Source organism: Meleagris gallopavo, chromosome 7 (genome assembly GCF_000146605.3).
Source record: "Meleagris gallopavo isolate NT-WF06-2002-E0010 breed Aviagen turkey brand Nicholas breeding stock chromosome 7, Turkey_5.1, whole genome shotgun sequence".
NCBI classification, from domain to species: domain Eukaryota; kingdom Metazoa; phylum Chordata; class Aves; order Galliformes; family Phasianidae; genus Meleagris; species Meleagris gallopavo.
Genome location: NC_015017.2, coordinates 2,999,280 through 3,022,552, shown reverse-complemented (window position 1 = coordinate 3,022,552; position 23,273 = coordinate 2,999,280). Strand labels below are relative to the sequence as shown.

Here is a 23,273-nt window from a genome sequence, read left to right as displayed (position 1 = left end):
AAAATTCAGGGTACTTCCATTGCCACTGAGCAGAGGAAAGATGTCTGAAAGAAACAGGATTTATTTAGGATGCTAAATAAATGTCCTGGTGCTAGCCCTGCAAACTACTTCAGTACATGCAGCACATGAGGGCAGACACACAGGTTTAAAAGAGCTGCTCACTGCTTATAGTTGCACACCTACCCCAGTGACTCAGATCTAAGCAACATACAGAGAAACTTCTGAAAATCAAAACTCTGTTTCCATGGAAAAAGCATCCACAGACATTTCCAGACATGACTTCTCATCTCATCTCAATCAGCACTGACACCAGTGAATTCCATTTGCTTTTGGGTCATTCAGGAAAATGCATTTGTCGCCCCTGCAATGATCTACCAGGAGAAGCAGGGAGCCTTAGGAACAGAGGACTCGGAGACATGTGGCTCATCCGCCCATCCAGCAGTGCTGAAGCAGAAAGGCATGAGCAGTCCCAGGAAAGAACATTTGACAGCAGACGTGTGATTTGTAATGACATTAGAGATGGATTTTATATTGCTTTCTAAAGAACCACTGGAGAAATGCAGTTTACCTCATGAAACCAGAATGATACAAATTGTATTCATTTTGGTAACCAGATATTTAAGTATGATTAAATCAGTAAGTGGTGATGTGTTAATCATGCCCTTCAGTTCACTGCATGCCTTGGACTAGTGAGTCCTGGACAGGACAGCAGCATATCCTCCTGTACTGACAGAGAGGAGGGCAATCAGACAGTTCACAAGATGCATGGAACTTGATCCTATAGTTGCAATGTTGGACCCAACTAATGCTGCACCTCCATTTCAGATTGGGGAAGATTAAATACTTTTTAAAAATCATTTTGAGGCAGGATGGATGTCACAGGGACAGATGGCTCCAATGGCAAACACAACAAAGAGTATTTCTCCCATATTTCACAGTTAATTCCAGCTTCAAGATTGTTTTTCTAAAGCTTTCTGATTGCTGGTGTGAGCCAAGCCATCTCCCCAAGAGATACCCCTAGGAACAGGATTTTATCACTGTGTTGTCTGCATAACACTTTTCCACTGTATCTGCTGAGAAACAATCCTGATAATAAGAACTGGGCCTTTATGGGTTGAAGGCTGAAAAGGAACACCACTCACCCAAAGAAGTCTGCCTGGTCTGATGTGCCATACAGAGAGGGGGAAAGAATCAGCTCCGGGTATTCGGTCTCCTTAGTCCTCAGTGTTCCAAGTCCCATTGCTGCCATCACAAAGAGGACTGGGAGGATGACCTGAGCAATGAAGCCTCGGACATCGCGCCGGGTATGGTGGAATCTCTTAATGAATAAAGCTGATGTCTTCTTAAGCAGCAATGGTAAACCCTGCAGGCTCTTAGATCTGATCAGGAGCTGATCTGGGTACATAAGGACACATTTTGCCATGGATCAGTATTCATGAAATGCACAGAATTGATGCTCACTGGACCTTGGCAGTTACTTTGGCTGCCTATTCTCCTTTTCAGATGGAGAAATCAAAACTATTAAGCTGGATCATACCCTATTTGGACAGAATTCAGGTTCTGGCTCAAGTCATGACACATAACACCAGTTTTTTGCTTGATTTCAAATGCATACATGTAGCATACACATTTTGACATCTTGAAAGACAAAAAGAGACTTCCAGATACAAGAAGTTATCTACACCCTCCCTACTCAGCTACAACTCTTGTATTTGCAAACTGAAAATTCTCATCATTTAGAAAACACGTCCCGAGACAAATCAATAAGGGAATTCATTAGAGAACAAGAAAACAAGGCACATAAACTAATCAATCACTTGCATGGACAAGGTTGCAGCATGATAAAAGCAGAGCTGAACCCTCTGCAACCTATTCCTCTTTATGAAATATGAACCTGTATAATACAACACAAGGCAAATCATCTTCAGTGCTCTTGTTAGGGGTATCATAAAACACTTTTCTATGCATCTGTTACCTCTTATGGATTTGCTCATTTACAGTGCAGGTCAGCTTTGAGATGTGAGTACAAAAATACTTCTGTGTTGTCCCTTAGCAGCTTCCTTAACTATAAATGATATATCCATAAGCAAAAAACATCTCTAGTTTGTCAGAAGGGATGTTCAGGATGTTTTTTGGACCACGCCACCTTGGGCAGCTCTCAAACCCTCAACATACAGACACTGTTAATTCTCTTCTGAAGGTAAATTTACACCAATGTGTGGCCCTTTTTGCTGTTTAGCTTTTACTGCAGTCGCTGGGACAGAACAAAAAGCAGTGGGGAGGATGGAGCTCAGAGCTGTGCTGCTTTTCTCATGAAGTTTCTCCCAAATTCTACTAATTGCATAGAAATAATTCTCTGCATCAATTACAGAAATTGCTTTCAGAGCCACACATTTGCTACTTCACCCACACACTGTATTTGATTAGATTAAAACTGGAATCAATTTAAAGGGAGGCGGATGCAAACAAAACCCCTCTGTAATTTGTTCTGTGATTCAGACATTCCAAACCAGTGGATCTAGACAACTGTTGAGTGCTGAGCTTCTAGGGAATCAGTGGCTTTGTGTTTGTGGTTGGGTGAAGTGTGTTTTTAAACCAGAAAGAGTCCATCTGTTGCTGTTTGTATCCCTGACAAATCTGGGTTAAAACCTGGAGTTAATATAGTACCATCTCTTTCTGTGAAAGTATCCGTGCTCACAGACATTTCGTCACTGCCATTTTGGCCACTGGCTCCAGGCTCTTGCTGGGATAGTCCTGCATCTTCTTGTGGGTCCTTTGTCAGATTGAGAAATACCTACAGAACAAGAAAACATCCAGGAAAATTGGTCAAAAAAACTCAATACTCCAACATCTCATTCTCTAAGTAAAATGCTGAGAGGTGAGACAGTAGCATGCTTTGTGCACTACTAGATGTATAGGTTTATGCATACATCTACACCTTCCCACGTTCACAACTACAGCACAGTGAGTAACAAAACCATTTCTTCCCTTCCCTGTTACTCCTACATCCAAAATTTGCCACCACCTACCTCTTCCACAGTTGTGTTCGAAATCCCGTAGCAACCAAGGTGGAGATCACTCAAGCTGGTATCAAGGGCTCTGAGAAGTGCCTGGTAAGCCCCCGAGACTGTGGACTTGAAGGGGGGAAGCACATAGACGAGCTCTCCACCGATATCTTCCTTGAGATAAGCCTCTGGGAGGTGGGATTGAATCAGGGAGGTCACTGCTGCAGTGTCACACTCCTCTAACATATTCTGAAAAAGGAGGAAAACACTCTGTGTTCAACTAGAAGGTGCTGATGTCAAAATTCCTGCTGCAGGATTCAGCTCGGATCACGTCCTGATGGTGGGTGATCTCAGCACAGACATGCAGCATTTCATTTTTAAAACCAAAAGAAGATGAACCCAGGTTTCCAGCATTTGAACAAGACTCAGGAGATGTGGCACTGACTCCCTGACCCTTGCTGTACTCAGGAGGAACTCTGGGTATTTTTTGGACTATGTTGAGCACAGTTTGGTCCATCCATGCCTTGCTGTGCTCACTTTGATAGCAGACATACCGGGCATAGGACAGATGGACCACTTTGCATCAGCTAGAGCATTTACAGTGAAGAGAAAAAGTCCAGCCACATGGGAGAATTCACACCTGAACTTGCCTGTCAGCACAAACACAATTGTTTTCCCTGTGAAGTACAGGGCTCGCACATGGCAAGGTCAGGTACTATCAATGGATCTCTTCCAATCTGATAACTCTGAACTTCAGAACTCACACTGGATCCAGCCTTGCCTTTAACTATCAAGGAGGCACTGTTCTCCAACAGAGCAGAGAGATGAATTTCCTGTTTCTGAGAGCCCCAGAGGCAGATCTGATGGCCTCCCTGGGGACTGGCTTGGAGAGTGTCCCTCTGCTTCAAGGAAGATGCTCTGTTAGTATCTCTTCCCTGAGAAGCAATATGCTCACATGCAGATCCTCCATAGCTCTTTGGTGCCTCTCTGCATCAAACACAACCACTTTGGAACTGCTACCATTCTCAGCTCCTGCCAATAGATGTTCACAATAGACATGAAAGCAAGCTAGGGTCCAGCAGGGAAGGGAGGATGAAGAGGACTTCACCTGGGTCACAGAAGGCTCAGATTCATACCTCTGCTTATCTGTTAGAGCTGCATGGCTTTGGGTAGCAGGGTTACCCAAAACGTCCTACTTTCAAAATAGAAATTAGATTGGAATAACTACTTCATGGCAGAAATTTAAGACTGATATGAACCTTTTGCAATGGATTTCATTTCTGTTGGATAATATGACTCCCTTCCTTCCTTCCTTCCTTTCAATTGATTTATTTTCCCACCCAAAATATCTATCAAAAAAGCACACATTTAACTTAAGATGAGGCTGAAGATTTAGGACCAACTCTGACACGAACCTTCTTTTTTGTGAGCGTTAGGTGATATCCATCACCAAAAGTTTCCTTGAGGTAGAATGGAGACCCACAGCATTTGAGCCCTCCATGCTCTAGGAAGGCAATTCGGTCACTCAGTACTTCTGCTTCATCTAAGTGATGTGTAGAGAGAATGATGGTTCTGCCTGGAAAAGAAGAAGCTGATGTCAATCCACATAGAACAAACATACAGGATTACAAGAGACAGGTGAAAGCTGCATTGAATGATGTAGAATATCAGGTGAAAATCAGCTGCATTTTTAGGGAATTAATAATAATTAGATGAAAAGTAACATTACCGAGGAGCTGAAAGATATTATTGTAAAATATGCATTATGGAAAAGATATATATCAAATGACACTGTGAATCTACAAGAAGAATGAAGAATGAATCCAGAGGATCTGCAAGGTGTTTGCAGTCCCCCACAACTGGTTCTCTATGCTCTCCGAAACTCACAGCTCAAAACCACTCCATATCATAGAATGGCCAGGGTTGGAAGACACCTCAAGGATCATGAATCTCCAAGCCCCCTGCCACAGGCAGGGCCACCAACCTCCCCATCCTAATACTAGAGCAGGCTGCCCAGGGCCCCATCCAACCTGGCCTTGAACACCTCTAGGGATAGGGTATCAACACTTCTAGGGATGGGGCACCATAATTTCAAGACACAAAGCATCTCTGCCTCTGGGCAGCATCTCATCTCATCACAGTACCTTTTTTATTCTTGGAGATAATTTCCCAAATACTCCTACGAGAGCACGGATCCACCCCTGTTGTTGGTTCATCCAGGATCACTACCCTTGATCCACCCAGCAGAGCAATAGCTATAGACAGCTTTCTCTTCATCCCACCAGACAGGGAACCAGCCAGCTTATGACGATGGCTGTAGAGTCCAGTCTCCTTCAAAGTCCTTCAAAACAAAGAAAAAACAATCTCCAAATGCTGCCCTTCAGGCAACTTTTAAAAGCAGAATATTTGAAAATATCCAAAAAACATAACTGCAAATGAAGAACTGCTCAAGTATAGACTGCTCTACTGAATGGTCAGAGTGCACTGAGATGATTCATCCTATATGTAGCTCAGCAACTGAGATTTTAATTTTAAAAAAATCTTCAGCACGTTTTCAAAGTTTCCATCTGATAATCTAAGGTTAAAGGCTCAACCTCATCAACAGAGATCACCAAAATCCAAATTCTCTGGGACATTTTGGCTGTTTCATTTCTCCACAGAACCAGTAAAGCTGACATCATCTTTTAACTGGTTGACCAAATTTCTTTTTGGGGAAAACTGTAAAGAAGCAAGAATCAGACCCCTAGGCTTATAAACTCATCTCCAAAGAATTGCCACAGAAGCTTGTAAACTCTTGGAGAAGAAATGTTGTTTTCTTACAGCCACAGATTTCAACACTCAGTGTACTCCTCCAGTCAGATCAAGGTATTTATTTGAACTCTAGGCTGGGTTTGCAACAGTGCTCAAAACCATTCATTTGAGCTTTGCAGTGGTACTACTACACATAATCTTCACAGCCCTCTCTTCTCCCATCCTGCTGTTTTTATACCTCTTAACTTCTTGGTAGAGCTCCTCTTTACTCCAGTGAGGGACTTTGATGTACCCATAGAGCAGCAGGTGCTCCTTTGTGGTGAGGTAGTTGAAGAGCACGTTGTGCTGCATACAGATACCCATGTTCTTCCTGATAACTTCCTGGTCAGTCTTGATGTCTTTGCCATAGACAACGATAGTGCCTGATGATGTAGGGAACAGACCAGTCAAAATAGATCTGAAAGGGAAAAATAAGTAGAAAAGGAAGTTAAAAACAAAAAAAGAGAAAGCATAAGTATTTTTTCTCCATTCTCCTGCAGTTATCATTACTTGCCAAGCTTCCTTCCATCACTAGCACACTCCTTGCAGCCAGAAATCACTGAACACAGCTTCTTCTGCAGTCTCTCCATGCTTTGGTGGAGCAGTGCCCAATTAACATCAAAGAGCATCCTCCTTCCCCCTGTCTGTGGGATTGTGAGGGCTAGTACCAAGCTCACACACTGAGCTCTGGCTACTTTTCACATATACTTTTATCTTCCTTAGGGAGGTCTCTCCCTCCCTAAGTCAGACCACTGCATGTTCCTTACATCAATACTCATGAATGCCCTTCACTTCCAATTTAATCACTGGGAATTCACATAATGCAGTTACTCTTCATTCTTTGGGGTTTGTCTGCAGTATCCAGACAGTCTCATATTGCTAACCACTTCAGAGATTGAAAACCACATCTTCATCATACTAACCACATCACAGCGCAGAAACCTGATTTCACTGTTATTATTAAGAAGGAATGGGGGAGGATATCCTGACAAGGCACCTCAGCGAGGGCAGCAATTTCATCTAGTTCAAGCTAATAATTACCTACCAAGTAATACCTAGCAGACCTGAGTCAAACACCTTCTATGTGGAATGACTACTTGCACAATATAGGCTGGTTTTAGGGCTGTCCTGCAAGGGAGTAAAAGGAGAAGATGCATCTCAGATTGCCCTTCACCATCCCTGTGTTGCGCTCTCTCCTGGGACTTTTAACTCTCATTAAAAAGGAGAGGAGAAGTACCTTGTGACCTTACTCAGGATTTGAAGCCTGCACAAAGTTTCAAGAAGCTATTATATTTTTCTGTGCATCACCTTTGCCTACACATACTATGAGGACATGAGATGAATTTATAATAAGCTGAGATGAAGCACACATCTGTCTTGTCTTACTGTTTTTGGCTCTTCTGGGGCTTCTATTTATCTACTTAATGTTGCTTTCAGAGTGACGCATACATATATATCAGTAGAGAAATCAAGTTCCACAGGTTTCTTTTAGTGATGTTATCCAACACCTTAAACTATAATTTATAAATGGCAATGCTGGGAGGCCAGAGCATTAACCTACTGCAATTCCAGCCAACACATGAGTCTGTACAGTTGAAATATACCTTTATTAGGCTTTCTCACTAATATCACTTCAAATTTGGCAGGTGCACAAGCTACCCACAGCTTTCAGAGCAACCCAGCCCCAGGCACCAAAGCCTCGTGGAACAAAATGCTGAAACAATTGCTGTGCTGCGTATTACAGGGATCCTACCAGACTAAAAAGCATATTCCTAAGCAAAAGGACCTTCAGTTCTAGTAGATGAAGGGACTGCTGAGGTCATCTAAGAGTAAGATAAAACTACAAGAGAGATCTGTCCTAATAAAGCATTTCATTCAGCTTCCCAATGCTGAAAAGCCCCACTTGCTCTCATATCCATCCAGCTGAGCCCAATGGTACAAAACAATCCCAACTTTAAAGGACATGTACATGGTTGTAGTTTTCCCAGCTCCATTGTGTCCCAGCAGGGAAGTTATATTCCCTTCATAGAAGTTGAGGCTTAAGTTGTCCACTGCAGCTTTGGATCCATAAACTTTTGTTATGCCATGGAGGGAGACTCCCAAGGTGAGATCAGTGGGTTCTGGCTCCAGGTGAGGCGGGGGGGCACCTTCAAAACCAAAGGGAAGGGTTAGATGACAGTTACCTTTTTTCAACTCAGAGATAAGCAAGGCTTTTGATAGCATATAATATAGCAGAAGCAGGTGACTTTCGATGAGGAGCGTAGAGAACATTTCATAGGATCTGAGACATTTTGAGCTCTCCCGCATTTCTCCTTTTCACTTCTGCAACTTCTTATAATTTCTGACAAGAAGCATTAATCTCTTCTGAAAAGGTCTTACATTTAGATGTTTCAGAGCACCTAATTTAATCTACACTAAACAAGTATATAAAATTAGAGGAGATACAGCAAAGCTATTGAGTTACTTTCTGTTAGGTAGAACTGGAAAGTTTGTATGTGTGATCTCATAATATTTTATAGATTAAATATTTAAAGAAATGGAAAAAACAGCAGACATCCCTCTTGCCAAGTGGAATTCTGTATTTGCTTTCACAAACAAAAATGTATTTCTACACAGAGCATTGTAGGGTGAGGTATATGAACCCAAGGTATCCTCTCAACTACAGTATACACACCTATGCATGTGAATGTCAGTACTGGATTTCCACATCGAATTGGAAGAAAAAAAAAAACAAAGCAATTTAAAAGTCAAATCTCCATTTGAGTAAGTAATAATTTTCAGTTTTTCCTGTGCTACAAAGTAAGGATTAACATAAAATTGTGCTTTCTGAGCATGGTGCCCTTCTCAAATTTGGCTTTGTTTACTTAAAACGTATGTCAGTATTCACATACATATCTGATTGCTGGGGCTGGCTTCTTTCCTTAACACAAGCTTTGTGAAGATGAAGCCTCTTTGTTTGTCACTCCAGAAGGGGAGCCAGTTGTATTCAAGCCAGTAAGATGGAAGCAGTGGGAAATACCAGGGAGCAGCCATGCCATATCTTCCTGCAAGAAGAAGAGAAAGCTCATTCAGGTATCTGTTTCTGCAGGAAGCACCACTATTGGACTACACTCCAAACAACAAAAAAGAACTCCATGGAGATCTCTCCTCTCTAGATATGCTTCATGTACTACTGATACTTGGAAGGGATTTTCCCCTAATTGGCACAATAGGAAGCATTTGCTCATTTGTTATTCTGAGTAACTTCATAGCCGGAGGGCTGGAGTACTTTACATTTTCCACTGGGTAGATTTCTGTGTGCCAATGGACTGCTTCATTAGGTGGGGAAGAAAAGCAAAAGACAAATGTACTGTCTCTTGCCCAAGGCAGGAATTACTTTTTGAAATCGGATGATATAAGTAACGCAACACAAAATCACTCAACTGACAAATGCTGGCTAACATGCTTTGTTCTCATTTTCACCAACCAGACAGCAAACATATTCTCCTGTGTCCTTGGCTTCAGCTTCTTCAGAGGTTCCACCTACCCACCTGATGAGCAGAAGGAACCCTAGTCCTCTCTTAACCCAGCATCATTAATACTTGCAACACATTCTCCAAGATATGGCTTCTTTGCTCTAGGAACAGAGGTGCCCTGTGTGTGCCCGAGTGCCTGGATCATGGAATTAGTCAGTGCTGTACTCACTGTTTTCCAGAGGAAACAATACATCAACAATCTCAGTGCTTCATATCCTTACCTGGGAATACATTTCTTATATACCATCCCAGGATGAAGTAAATGAAAGAGTCAATCAGAATGAGCCAGCACATCCAGCCAAAGGATGTGTTGTCTCCAATCATTGGAGATTTATACATGTTGTCCCACTGCAGACCTGCAGAAAGGAATTTAGAAATATAAGAGAGTCCATATTAGTTAATGGAATGTCACAACCATGGAAGCTCAAAGCGTATTTTTATTTTCAATAAACATACCTATGCCCTGTGCCTCATAGCGAGCAATGTACTGACTTGCATAACTGAATGCAGTTGGAGACAACAGGCTCTGTGGAATAAACAAAATTGAAAACAAAGAATTTGTTAATTAGTCTCAAAGAGATTTTAAGTCAGACAACCCATCAGATACCTCCCCGGCTTGATACACTAGCTGGAAAAACAAGTAAGATTTTTTCCAGCAGACACAAAGAGCAGTGGACCAAGCTTCTGATGGGCAGAACTTCTGATGATGGGCTGCAATATCCCCTTAGAGTCTTTCTTCCTTTTGCTTCCACTCCCAGTATCCAACTTCATCCACCATCCAGGGGTTTAATTTAGGCTTTTGAAATAAAGTAGTGATATAAAATTACCTGACATGGCTAATGAATTTACTGCTTGACTTAAAAGGCGTCCTTTCCCAGATTTGGTTAACTTCAAAACAAATGTGACTTCTGGTACTTAATACCTACCTATTTCCACCCTTGGCAAGTGACAAAGCTTTATCTTTTTTTCCATGGGTTACAAATTTGAGGCACACACAACTCAGGAATGAATGGAGCCAGCCTTCCCTCATTGTCCTGCAACCTCAACTCGTTACTGTCTAGCCTTCCTCCTCATTATGGTTGAAGGTAAGCTATTTTTTGCTTTGCAATTTGAGAGGGTAAAATGCATAGCTCACACTACCCTGATTCAGCTAGCAGTGCTTTCTCACTAAAATACCACAAGTTTTGCTTTCAGTGAAGGGATACAGGTCTCCCCCTACCAGGCTACAGCCAGCTCTCTTGTTATGTGATGTAGCACGTATCAGCACCCACTGGTGGAATTTAGAACGGCTACAAACATGTATACTGGTGACACAAGCCTTAAGAGGAGCTGAAGTGTGTTGAAGGTGAAAATTTGCTTCCACACACATAATCCCTGTTACTGAAAAGCAGAACTTACCAGCAGGCTCTTCACAGAGAAGCTCAAGTGATTTTCAATGACAAGCAATACAATGAAGGGGAAGAAAGTGAGGATGTATACGAGACTGCCCACCAACGCTGCGATGTTGGTGTTGTTGAAGAAAACACTGATGAAATAGCTCATGGCTATGATGGACAAGCTGTAGTCCATAAGGTACAGGAACAGGAGCGCTGTATTTGTTTTGGGAAGGATGTCACCCACTTTTAGGACAATGATGAGGAAGGTGACTGTGATTAGAAGGAAGATGGCACACTCTATGAACCAGGCGATGAAATGGCTGCTTGCATTAACACCCATCATCTTCATGTACTACGGAGAGAAAGCAAAATAACAGGAATTACAAATTGTAACTGTTTACTAAGAGATCCTTCATTTTTCTTTTTTTCAGTGTCTGGATACGGCATGCAAACAAAATATGTTCTCTCAGATTTCAGCATGCTGCCAGGTTGGTAACTAGAGAGAAATCATGCACTCACATTTCTGGAATGCCCTTGGTTTGCAAGGAGCTCGCTGTAAAGGAACAGCATAGGCAGGATCTGCAAACATCATGTAACACAACCCACAAGATTCAAAGCTGATGCGGGACTTATATTTGCTACTTTTCTAAAGCATCTTGGCTACTTTATTTGTTTTAGATAACGCCGTTCGACTCAGTGGCCTGAGTGTAAATACTCTTAGGTACAGTTGAAGCCAAGTGTACCGTTTGGTTCAGCTGGTGAATCACTTCACATACATCCCCCCAGCAATAAATAATAAGATACACTTGCATATCTATATGGAAGTAATATTCATTTATATTAGTTGATGATCAAGTCACAAGTCACACAGAACTGTGAACTCGCCTTGCCGAATCCAAAAGAAATGAGAGATGCTGGTGTGTCTTGTTGCAGATAACACAGCTGAAAGATTACTGACACCTTGGATCACAGAGACAATGAAAGTGCGTTCCCAAAACAATATTCAGGGACTGTCAACTGGACACTCTTATTGTCAATCTCACTGCAGTTCATAGGGTGCTCTTTCTTGGAAATATTTCTTTGGTGATTCAGTGTTTGTTTCCATGGTACCAGAGAACAAACAAATCTGCCTGAGCTTTATTGCTTGCTGAAGCTTAGCCTCCCAGAAAGTTCTCTGCTGTTCATCTCCATTGACTGTGTTCACACTGAAAACGTGAGCTAATTTAATAAATTCCCTGTCTCAATGTGATTTCCAATAGGCAACCTGAACGAAGAACTTCATTTCAGAGAAGCTCATGTAATATGCAGCATCTTCTGAAATGTTAAGTATAACAACTCCAAGGATAGGAAGTAAGTCACTCTTCATGTTCCCAGTAGGGATGACTCAAAGTCAATTTTCAGGGGGCTTTAAATCTTCAGAAAACTTGTAATTTTTTTAAAGATCCCCATTTTTCCAGTGTTCAGAACAGCCAAACAATATTCTCACCACTTGAAGGGCAAATGCCCTGCATTTCTATATTTTGAAGTTACTTACAATGTCACAACTCAAATGCTGCAGGTCAAACAATAGGTATTTGCAATATTAACAATAGGTATTTGCAATATTATTTTCCTTAATGTTTGTTTCGCTCCATTTAACGTTGCACATGAGACCTACTACCCACTAATAAGGAAAACTTGTTTATAATTTTGCACGTCCCAGAAAATTTCAGCATACCTCATAAAGCCTCAGATCTTTCTCTTGAACAAGAGTTTTAACAAAATCAGCTATAAACAGCACCCAGGCAGCCATCAGAGCAAATGGAAGAGAGTAGGTCACACTGGTTAAGAACCTGTAAAAGGCAAATGCAGGCTTTAGTTGAATGTAAAATGTTCTAAGGATTAATGTTTTATACAGAATGACTTTTTTCAGGGAGTATAATTAACAATTACAAAAAAAGACTACTTTGCTGTTGCACTGAAGATTCTATTAGGAGACTCCTGCACTGTTAAATATATATATATATATTTAAGAGTTTTTTCCAGCCTGGTTCTGAAATAGTTTTGCTCAGCAGCACCACTGGCAAGAGCAGAAACCAACAGTGGCATCTCCTGACTCTGGTGGGTGCATCCCACTTGGAAACACCACAGCAGTCAGCCATTCTGTCAATGGCCTGATTTTGTTATCAGGCTGTATTTCCCTGTGCCTGAGGTTGGATATCAATGCTCCTCTCTTACTCCAGAGGATGGTTATTATAGAGCCATATCTACCAAATAGGCTTCACAATTCTTGGTTCCTCCTCCTTACAACCTTCCTCCCATGCCAGTAGTATGCTGAGAGAAGGTGCAGCAGTGGCCAAAAGTAAACTTCTCCTTTTGTGATGGAAAGCAAGTTTCAATTGTAGGAGATTCACTTCATTGTATCTACAGGGTTTATGCTTTCCTCCCTTATTTCTAAAGCTGGCTTAAAAAAAAAAAACCAACAGCATAATTCTTAGGAAAAGTTTAATGTACGATAGCAGTAGGAAACCAATATGATTGATTTTTTAATTCTATTTTTAACTCATAATGTCAAAAAGTTTCCAAAACTCAGCACTTTCAAGAAATTCTTCTTCTGCGCAAACAAGGTCATCATATCTATATATAGAACAGTGAAAAGGCATTTCAGTCTACCATTTCTCTCCTCTTTCTTACTTTGTTGTTTTGGTTCTTCTGTTGTTGTTGTTGGGGAAGGGCTTTTTTTGTTTTGTTTGCTTTTCGTTTGGTTGCTTTTCATTATCACTTTGTGCATGATCCCTAGGCCATTAAAAATCCAGTATTCCTATACCTTCAGTGAGTGGTATATAAGTTCACTCCATTTCTCTACAGGATTGTAACTATGTGATAACAATCAGTAAACAGCCATTTTCTGATGACTTCTACTGGATGGAAACAGGAAGCCTTTAGGTATTTTAATAATTGAGCAATGACCCTCCGAACCCAGGGTGGGGAGGGAAACTCAAAAGCAAGCTGTTTTCTCAGCAGCCCAAGAAAAAGCAAAAGAACAGATAACTGCAGTTAAGTGCCTCCAGCAGCCAGTTAATCATTGTGCAAAACTATCTCACAGCAATAATCCACACATTTGCTGGAAGCTGACACCTGGTTTGAATGCTCACCTGCTTGCAGGCAGATGATGAGTTTCCAGCTGTCAAGTGATGACAGGCTGACACAGGATTTTAATAGGTCTGTTGTAGCTCCTAGATCATCTTTTAGCTCATGCAGCAGGTATGCAAAGCTCCTGTGTCCATTCTGTACTCTTTGTCTATGAAAGACCCTTGTACTGTGGATTGACTGCCCAGCCTACTAATATTATTTGCTGAACATCCTTCAGAGCCTGCTGATGGACATGAAATCATTTTCCTACATGTTTTCCACTCTGCTTGGCCACCAGCTGTGGTCAGGGCAATAACTCTGAGGATGTACCGTGATGCCAGCTTTCCAACAGCAACCAAAATCTCCTTGCCAGAGGGACCAGTGCTCAGCTGTGAGAGATTGGCTTCTCTCTGTTGCAGTTGGCAGAGACATGGTTTATATTAGCTTCAGATCTGGCTCAAGATGAGTGGAAAGGAAGATGATCCAAAACTTTTTGATCTGCTTTACCATTCAAAACTTATTTTGGTCCATACACAGTTCATGCTGCACCACTCAGTATAACAGGCTGTTAATCCTAACAACTTGGCTCATCAAAAGCTTTTCTGTCCTCCCTCATTACAGTGGCAATGAATGGTACAATTTCACACTCTTATCCTTCTTAAAGCATCTGTGAGAGAGGCACCTGTATGGAGAACTATTCACTATACACTGAACATTAGCTGGAATCAGTGGAATGAATAACAAACGGAACAGCTGGATAGCAATCTGTAGGAACAAAGCTCATAAACCTAGGGGCTTTTTTTGCCCAATAAATATATTTTCTAAGTTCTGCTGCACTGTCTGCATGTAAACACCTGCAGAACAAGCCAAGGCTCATATTTAACCCAAGTCCTGCCAAACCCAGTCTCATTTCTACCTTTAGCAGTAAAAGAGGGACAGCAAATTTTACAGGAAGACAGAAACCCCACAAACTTACATATCCTTATTGTAGCAGGGGTAAGGCATGGCCTGGACTTGAACAGCTATTTCCTCTAGCTTCTTGCCAGTCTGCAGCTGAATAATGGCTCTTTCAATGCTGTCCTGGATATAGATAAATGCCCGGCTGTAGATCTGGCTCTGCGAGGTGGAGTTGTGTGGTCCCACAGTCCAGATGCGCTCCCTGATCCTGTTGGTGGTCTGCGTGATCCTGCTGCTCATCCTGATGGTGTAGTTGAGCACAGGAGGGAGGGCCAAAGCCCCACGAGCTGGGCTGCTCCAGCTTGATGGCAGCCTGAAAATGATACCTTGGGAAAGAAAGAAAAGGTTTCTCTTCAGAGTTGACAGAGTTGGAGCAGTACACACAGATACATAGGAACTCCTCATCTTTATAAGTCTTGTCTACATTACAGTCCATCATCCCATTTCTTTGCAGCACAAATAATGCTCAGGTGGGTAGGCTGTTAACATTCACTACCAAGGGTCTGGTACTGGAAATCAAGTGTCTCTGCAGCTCCTTATACTTCCAAATGTGGTTGATGATTCTGGGTGCTAACTATACTCCAAGCCTCCACATCTTTTCCTATTGAGCATTCAAAAATGAAAGGCTCTCAAAATAAGCAGCTGTGATGGAAAAACCCTGCTGTTAACATGGACTGTCACAAATCTGTCGGGTATGTCCCTTATCGCATGCACCTCTCATGAGTATACCTATCTGTACTCCATCAACAGAGCTCACACAGTGGTGCTGTAAAATACATACCTCAGGAGCGTGGCATTGACAATGGTTCATGGCCTATACACGTATTTTTGTGCACACAAACGCCTGCAAAGCTGAGAAATGTGTGGGAATATAAAAGCTTTGCAAAGTCCTGCTAGGAAACTGCATGCTGTAAATACAATGGAATGGAGGACAAACATAGAGGAAAACTTTTTTTTATGGGAATAGACAAATATTATTAGGGCCTGAAGTTCAAAGAATAGAAAAAGTTTATATCTACATTTAATTATGAGGTATAAGACTAACAGGTCACAGAACTTACAAGTAAATCCTAACTGCGGAGTTCTGTGCATTCTTCAATAACTGAGACACATCCCATTATTCAAATTAGTCTAAGTTCTTATTCCCTGCAGTCTGATTTGAACCTGCAATCCGATCCCACAAATGTTAAAGGTATGACTGGAAGGATTCACGATGATCCTGCAGTGGAGGACTGGAGCACCTTAAGATCTTTACAATCATCTAATACATTCAACTGTCTCTTTTTCAGTAAAGCATCTTTTCTCTAAGGAGGCCTGAGAGAAGGCAACTCCGCCACAAAGTCCTCCAAAGCACAGAGGAACTTATTTCCACTGAGAATTAACCCAGAGGAAATGCCAGATGACCAAAGACTTTCTTTACAGACAAGAGAAGGCATATACAGAACAGCACAAAACCACTGCCACAAGGAAGTCTGAGTGTGCAGTTCCCAGATCTCTTGGTGAAAATTGACTGCTGTGTGGTGGGAGCTGTGCCCACAACAGTCACAGGTGGAAAGCCAAGCCTCATAGGCTGTGCTTGCAGTCTGTACCAAGCTAACTTCAATTGACAGGGGAGACTTGAGACCCTGACACATACTTGCAAACAGTTCGTTCTTTAGGAAGAGTTCTTTAGCCATCTTTTCCATTTCCTCTAAGGTTTTGACTGCCCGAATGCGATTAAACGAGACACAGGAGGACACGTTTACTGCAAGGGTAGCTAATGTGTTCAGCTGATCAACAATGTCAGTGTTGTTCTGTAATTCCAGCCGAATATCATCTAGAAAAAAAAAAAAAAACACAAGACCAGCAGCGTCAGTATACATAGCAAAAAAAATAAAATAAATCCATCAAATCATCATCCTGCTCTTTATACCAACAATGACACCAGGAAGGAAGAAAAGACATCACACGTAACGTTGACAAACACATTTCTGCACTTTGCGGTGCAATGAAGGCATGTTGTTGACCCAATTTTTATGTTAATCATTTGTAATGTGCTCATGAGTTTGCCTTTGGGAGGCTGCCAGCAATGTGATGTGACAGCCATCCCAAATCAGAAGTTGCCACTAACCTGCTGGGTTTCTAGACCTGTGTATGATGCTCACTATTCATTCTGCATCTTACGGTTTTTGATGTAATCAACACGTCTGCTGAGCTGCTCTGTCTCAAGGGAGAATGGGCATTATCCAAGCATATCAAGGGAAAGTTATGTCTGTTGTGCTGATGCGTGTACTAAACCTGATAATGAAGTTTAATAAAGATACTGCTGTTTGCTGGCTGTTTTAAAAGGTGACTGCATAATGCAGCGTAACTAATATGGAACAGCTGCTGCAGGCATGATGATTTTATGGGGAGTTCAGATAGGAGATGCTACTCATAAAATAACACAGGGGTCATCATGAACAGCATGTTCACATTGTTTGGACTTTAACAGACTAAAACTACTTTTGGCTCACGCTAGGTTTTTCTGGCATAGATCAGATTTATGTTGAGATGTATGGACATGCTGAAAAGTGAGTAGGGGCAATGAGACCAGCCAGGAGGGGCTGTGGGCACCATGCTGTGCACTAACGGGTAACACATCCACCAATGCCAGTAGCACTGAATCCTACAGTGCAGATCAGCGACCCTCAACTTGAAAGACCACTCAAAGCCATCAGAAAAGAGAAAATGGCATCAGGGGATATTTTATAATGATGAGTCTGGCTTCACCAGCATGGGCTCATCCCTTCCTTCCCTGCTCTGGAGAACTTTTAAGTGAAACCCTGATGCGATTCAAGTGAGCTCAGCATTTCCCATCAGAGTCCCAGGTAGTTCATTTAAAGTGATGATTATGGCTAAACAGTGTCCTCCAGTGGCCACAATCAGCTGCAGAGATTCCCATTCTACCATTCCTATGGCACTCAGGAGAAACATCTCACACAAGCCCTTTGCTTTCTAAGAGTCTTTTCCCATAGACAAACCACAAGGCTTAGAATCACATCTGAGACTGTCTCATCTCCAATCCTGGCCAGAGCAGAGCAGAACTGGAGGATGACTACAGTTTGATGACTCTGGAGCTCCCAGACATTAAGTACAAACACGAAGGTAGGGTACATGAAACAACTTACCAAGCTTGTTTATTTGACTCAGCAATTCAACTGCATCCAAATCAACCATCATCTTGATAAAAACCTGCACAAAGGGATTCTGTAGGGCATTCTGTCAACAAGCAAAGAGAAAAAGCATTTGACCACAAATCCCATAAGCTTATTTGGTGTATTGCTAAAATACAACAGACCAGCTGTCTTCAGTAGCATTTATACTTTCCTACTCCTTTCTTGACTTTCTGTTCTCCACTGTGCGTTTCAAGATGGGAAAGCATTAGCAATGAAAAGAAGAAAGATAATGTCTGCTGGAGTCAGCAGAAGATGCCTCTCGACTCTCCACGATGCATTAGACTCCCAGGGAAAAAAATCATGCATACTCTTTAATATGAGGACTAAAAGTGCAGTTAATTTCATTCAAGTGTGTTTTAAAGCCTGTGAAAACAGCCAGCACAGAATGGGTAGGGTCCAAAATTTAGTTTGGAGACTGTCTGTCAGTTTTTTATTTGGCTGAATATTCCATTATTCCACCACTGAGTGCAGTCAGCAGAGAATATTTCATTTCACTTTTGCATTTTCTGCTCTGGATTTTCTCTCTGTGCCATGGAAATTACAATGAATTCCAGCCACTGAAATTATTTTTGGATGCTTTAGAGTTTGAGAAATCTCATTTTCATAGTTTTTAAGAAAAGGTGACAATTTGTACCGTGGCAAACATGACGCATGTATGTAAAGCATTACAGCCTACTGCTTTTTGCATCCAACCAAGGCTCTTTGGGAGGGGAAAAAAATTTTATTTACATTCGCTGAGGTACAAATACATCTCCAAGCTCTTATGTGTGCACCCAGAGCTACATGCTTATTATAGATACTGTTTCATTTTCTGAAAAAGTCATTTCTTGCCTGGTCTTGGTTGGCTGGATCACTCCATCAAGCAGAAAGTTAATTTACAAACTGAAGAGCATTCCCCGCTCATCTTAGCCTTCCAGCAGCCCTCAGCAAGGCCACTGTCAGAGAGCGTATTATAGACATATCATTTCATAAAAGGGATTTGCATGGAAAGGTGCATCAGGAGTATTTCTGTGATGGGAACAGGCAGGCAGGCAAGGAAACTGAAGTGCAGGGCAGAAGCATGAGCTCAGGTGTCCCTGTCTCCAACTCCATTTTTTTCTTAGTGAAAGAAACCATCCTCCCTGTGGGACAACAGGATAGACAGTGAGATCTCATACCTTAATCATTGGAACCGTCTCGTTTAACTTAGTCAATGAATTCATGATGGCAGGAGACTTATCCAGCCATTCCTGTGACTTCAGGGCTAGATCAGCCATCTGCTTCAAGGTGGTATTAGACTATAAAAAAAAGTCCACAACAACATGTAAGTTTCAATTTATTAATTACTTATGTGAAAGCTTTAAAAAATAATTGAAGAAATTAAATAGCTGAGATTCAGTTTGGTTCCTTTAGGGTTTACTTTGCACTCTATCACTGGTTGGCAAAATTCTTCTTCAAATAAGTATTTAAAAATGCAGTTTCATACATGGCATTTGGAGCATGCCATGGGTATCAGCTTTACTCCTATCAATGGCCTGTTTGTCACTACTGGTGAGCATTCTGGGAGACATCTCTGTTACTAGCTGAAAATATGGAGGTAAAGCCTCATGAACTGAAAGCCTTAAAAAAAAACGTACTATAAATATTAGAGCAATTTTTTTTTTTTTGAGGTAACATTCACTTAAAGGTAAAGGGTGACACATGCAACCAGCAATAGAACTACAAAAAACATAATCTGACTAATACTCCTAACAGTCAGAAAATATAGTTCTGCTTCTAAAAGAAACCAGCCTGTGCTAGACACAAATTAAAACACCTTTCAGAGGGAATATCTTCATGTAGTTTAAGCAGAGCCATACCTTTCCCATGATCGCTCGAGTTTCTGGTGTATCTGGTGTATAAAGGATCTTCCCAAACACCATTGGTTTTAAAAAAGACCAAATTAAAGCTCCAGTTGGGGTCTTGACCAGATCCAGATAGAAAGATAAACAAAACGGTGCTGCAAGGGGAGAAAAACAAATAAACTGTACTGAGCACAAGTAGATCAGACACGAGAAAGCTTGGCCCAATTTGTTGCTATGTCCAGCAAATGACTTCAGGCCTCTCTGGACTGACTGATATAATGTGTCTTGACAAAAGCAATCCATCCCCAAAATCTCCTGTTGCTGAACTCAAGACAACAAGAGTCTCATTGTTTGAGCCAGGATTCTCTGCTTGGAGGTTAAATGTAGTTTTGTGAACTCAGTGGAGCTAATCATGTCAGCACAGTTGGAAAAACTACGTATCAAGAAAAAACAGTGACCTGTCAAGTCCTAGAACTGTACCATCGACAAATGGGAAGTGCTGCAGTATCAAACACTGCTGGGCTGTGCAGGCTGCTTGCCTTTTAATGCCTACAAAAATAAGCCATCAGTAATTTGGGCGAGGCAGATCTTCAACTGGCATAAACCATGAGCCCTCCAGAGAAACATCGAGATCAGTGATGGATCTCTTTAGAAATGTGAGAGTTTAGCTTTGAAACGTACTATATATATGTGAAAGCCAGACTTACTGGAATCATGAGGAATCCCATATTTCCTCATCATCTTTTGGACGTGGACATCCTCCACAGAAGTGTTTCTTACAGGGTCTCCAAAATCAGGAAGCAAGGACTCAAAGAACAGGGGTGTGATCTCCTGGTTGCAGAGAACTTTTGACATGGATTTAAATGTGCCTTGTGTTACCTTAACGTTGCTTGGTTTAAGAAGCACCTGCAGAAAAGGGGAAAAAAAAAAGCAGCACACAAATACATCATGTATGCTACAAGCATCCTGTTCTGAAGAGGAAAAAGAGATAACAGAATTAGAAGGCAAGGATTAAATACTTTTACACTGATTTATTACAAGAAGTTTGTTTGTTCAAAATGAGAGGCTTTCCTGGGAAAGCATTCTTCCTTTAAGGCTAACCTCTGCTACGTTAGAGGTTGAAAAATCATTTCAAGGTATGGGAGTCAATGTGGGTACTGCCCATAACATGTGCAGCAAGGTTATCCAGAAGCATATGTACAAGACTGTAGATCAGAAAGAGATGGGATCCAATGGTTTTAGTGCAACCTGAAGTTATTGCAGCTGGTGCAGCAGGGTTTGTACTGAATATTTTGGGCAGTCTTGAGGCTGCAGACATGGTGTAAAGCACACCAAAGCTGGAACGAATTTTTGCTCTTGACTTAAATGGTTTCGGATGGTTTGTAGTGAGAAGTTCTCCAAGTGCACTTGAATATTTTGGGGGAAGTCTACCGTCCTACAAGACAGTTCACAGAATGAGAGAATCACAGGGCATGGAAGGGACCTCTGTAAATCATCTAGTCAAATCCCAGTGATAAAGCAGGCTCCCTAGAGTAGGTTGCATAGGAAAGCATCCAGGTGGGTTTTGAATATCTCCAAAGAAGTTGACTCCACAACCTCTCTGAGCAGCTTGTTCCAGTGCTCCATCACCCAGTTGCTCATTCTCTGCATTTTTGTTCCTAGCATTCTTTCTCTCCAACCACACTGAACACATACCTGTCCCAGTGTACAAAATCTACGTGCTCCCATTAAGGCAATGCAAGAGTTCAGTAGAGATTAGTCATAGGATTTTACTGCTTTAAAAGAGGAAGCAGTAATCCATGGTTTAGTGCACCTTCAGCTTCTCAGGTAAGAAATTCCAGTGGAAACTGTTCCAATGGCATTTTACCTCCAAAGCAAATGCAGACTACACATACCTTACTCAGTGGCATCCTTCTAGACTGCTGGAGCTTTTTCAGTGAATGAATGGCTTGTAGCAATGGATCAACATCAGATTCTACCTGGTGTCGGAAATATTTCATTTTTGTCAGAAGGTTTAATATCTTGTCCATGGGTTTCTGAATTTCCTTAGAGAATAACATCTGCAAGAGGCAGGAAGGAAATCAATTACAATTTGCACGAATGTGTGTACACATGCAGGCACACGCCCCTGCTGATCTCCTGCTAATTCCAAGATGGAAACTGTGGGATGTTCAAAACTGTCAGGAGGCTTAGGGAGTGGATGTCCCATGGGAAATAAATGGGATTAGTATTTCTAAATCCCCACGTGCTTTTGCAACCATCTCCCATACACGTTACATATCCTAAATGGCACAAGTTTCCAAACACCTGCAGTTGGGAAACGTGTATTGGGTATTTACTGGGATGTAATCCAAGTTTCTAGGAGGTAGCATTTTGCACAACACAGATGTCAAACACTACAAGTGACTTTTGACCTGAGCCAAATTGATTGGCATTCTCACTTAGTAACTTTTTCCCTTCAGGATCACTTCTGTAGCATTTTAAAATGTGTATTCAATACATAGTACTCAATGAACAGTGTTCTTACTTGCTGTTTATGTTCTTGCATGCGTGGGATATTTGAATCATTTAATAATTTGGCAGTGGCAACTAGATTGGGAAAATATATTTAATGGGACATTTTTGAAGGTTTTTCTTTTCAAGGGATAAAAATAATTAGCCCAATGCCTTATTTTGGGAAGCCTGAACTCAGCTGGGAATGTTCAATAGGTTGTGACAGCACACAGGTGATACTAGCAGATAGGGAAGCATTTAGAGCAACTCCAGTGCCTTTAAATTAGGTTTGCTGGTTTACACCATCTGGGATCTTCATTTCTAACCACACTGTTACAGCATGGATATGCAATAAAGATTACAGCATGAGCAAAGCCTGATCTTTGGCTTGTGTAAATCAGCATTGCTTCTGGCCACTGCAATCCGTTCAGCCATTACGTGCAGCAGAGACTATAGAAAGTACTCTTCAAATCCAATACTAACCTTGTATAAGAAATTGTAAACGTCTAAGTGTCGTAATAGGGTGACCCCAAGGATGTACGTTTGACGAGTCCTCTCTGAAAGAGTGAGATTGCAGAACTCTTCTGCTACTATTTGCAGATGTGGGTCAGAAGGACGGATGCTACAAGACTCCAGCTGGAGAATCTGAGAAATTAACTGTGTACGAAGAAAGAAAAGATTTGTTAAGGGCTGGACTACTTGCTCCAGTATACATCATTTAATCTTGCCTCACCGTTGTTCCATCCACACTGACAGATGGAATTTCAGAAAATGCCTACTCCTACTCCAAGGGAAAAATCCTAAGGATTGTGTTTTACTGCTCAGTTTGCACAGTAGCAAAAGCTTTTGTGGTTTCTATTCACTGATGTATATGAAATCTGGAAAAGAACACAGTCTTTAGGGTTCAGTCCAGACAAGATAGCTGGGAAGAGGAAAAGCATCTGGAGCTCTGTTTTGCACATGAGGCTGAGGAAGGCAAGCTCATCTCTCATTACAGGAAGCTATT

General features: G+C 41.6%; 1 protein-coding gene across 2 annotated transcripts in view; it reads right to left on the bottom strand.

Moving 5' to 3' along the window:
- The window catches only part of ABCA12 (ATP binding cassette subfamily A member 12), a 104,702-nt gene that overhangs the window by 21,394 nt on the left and 60,035 nt on the right, over positions 1–23,273 (bottom strand). For both annotated transcript variants that reach the window (XM_019616885.2, XM_010713291.3), the window contains 20 exons: positions 22,751–22,924; positions 21,670–21,834; positions 20,482–20,680; positions 19,790–19,929; positions 19,109–19,228; positions 17,904–17,994; positions 16,391–16,570; positions 14,774–15,080; positions 12,404–12,518; positions 10,709–11,038; positions 9,767–9,836; positions 9,532–9,666; positions 8,687–8,839; positions 7,765–7,942; positions 5,995–6,213; positions 5,150–5,346; positions 4,421–4,581; positions 3,030–3,254; positions 2,668–2,794; positions 1,143–1,395 (listed from right to left, as the gene is read on the bottom strand). In XM_019616885.2, coding sequence (XP_019472430.1) covers positions 1,143–1,395; positions 2,668–2,794; positions 3,030–3,254; positions 4,421–4,581; positions 5,150–5,346; positions 5,995–6,213; positions 7,765–7,942; positions 8,687–8,839; positions 9,532–9,666; positions 9,767–9,836; positions 10,709–11,038; positions 12,404–12,518; positions 14,774–15,080; positions 16,391–16,570; positions 17,904–17,994; positions 19,109–19,228; positions 19,790–19,929; positions 20,482–20,680; positions 21,670–21,834; positions 22,751–22,924 — 3,539 coding nt within the window. The remainder of the gene's footprint in view (positions 1–1,142; positions 1,396–2,667; positions 2,795–3,029; positions 3,255–4,420; positions 4,582–5,149; positions 5,347–5,994; positions 6,214–7,764; positions 7,943–8,686; positions 8,840–9,531; positions 9,667–9,766; positions 9,837–10,708; positions 11,039–12,403; positions 12,519–14,773; positions 15,081–16,390; positions 16,571–17,903; positions 17,995–19,108; positions 19,229–19,789; positions 19,930–20,481; positions 20,681–21,669; positions 21,835–22,750; positions 22,925–23,273) is intronic.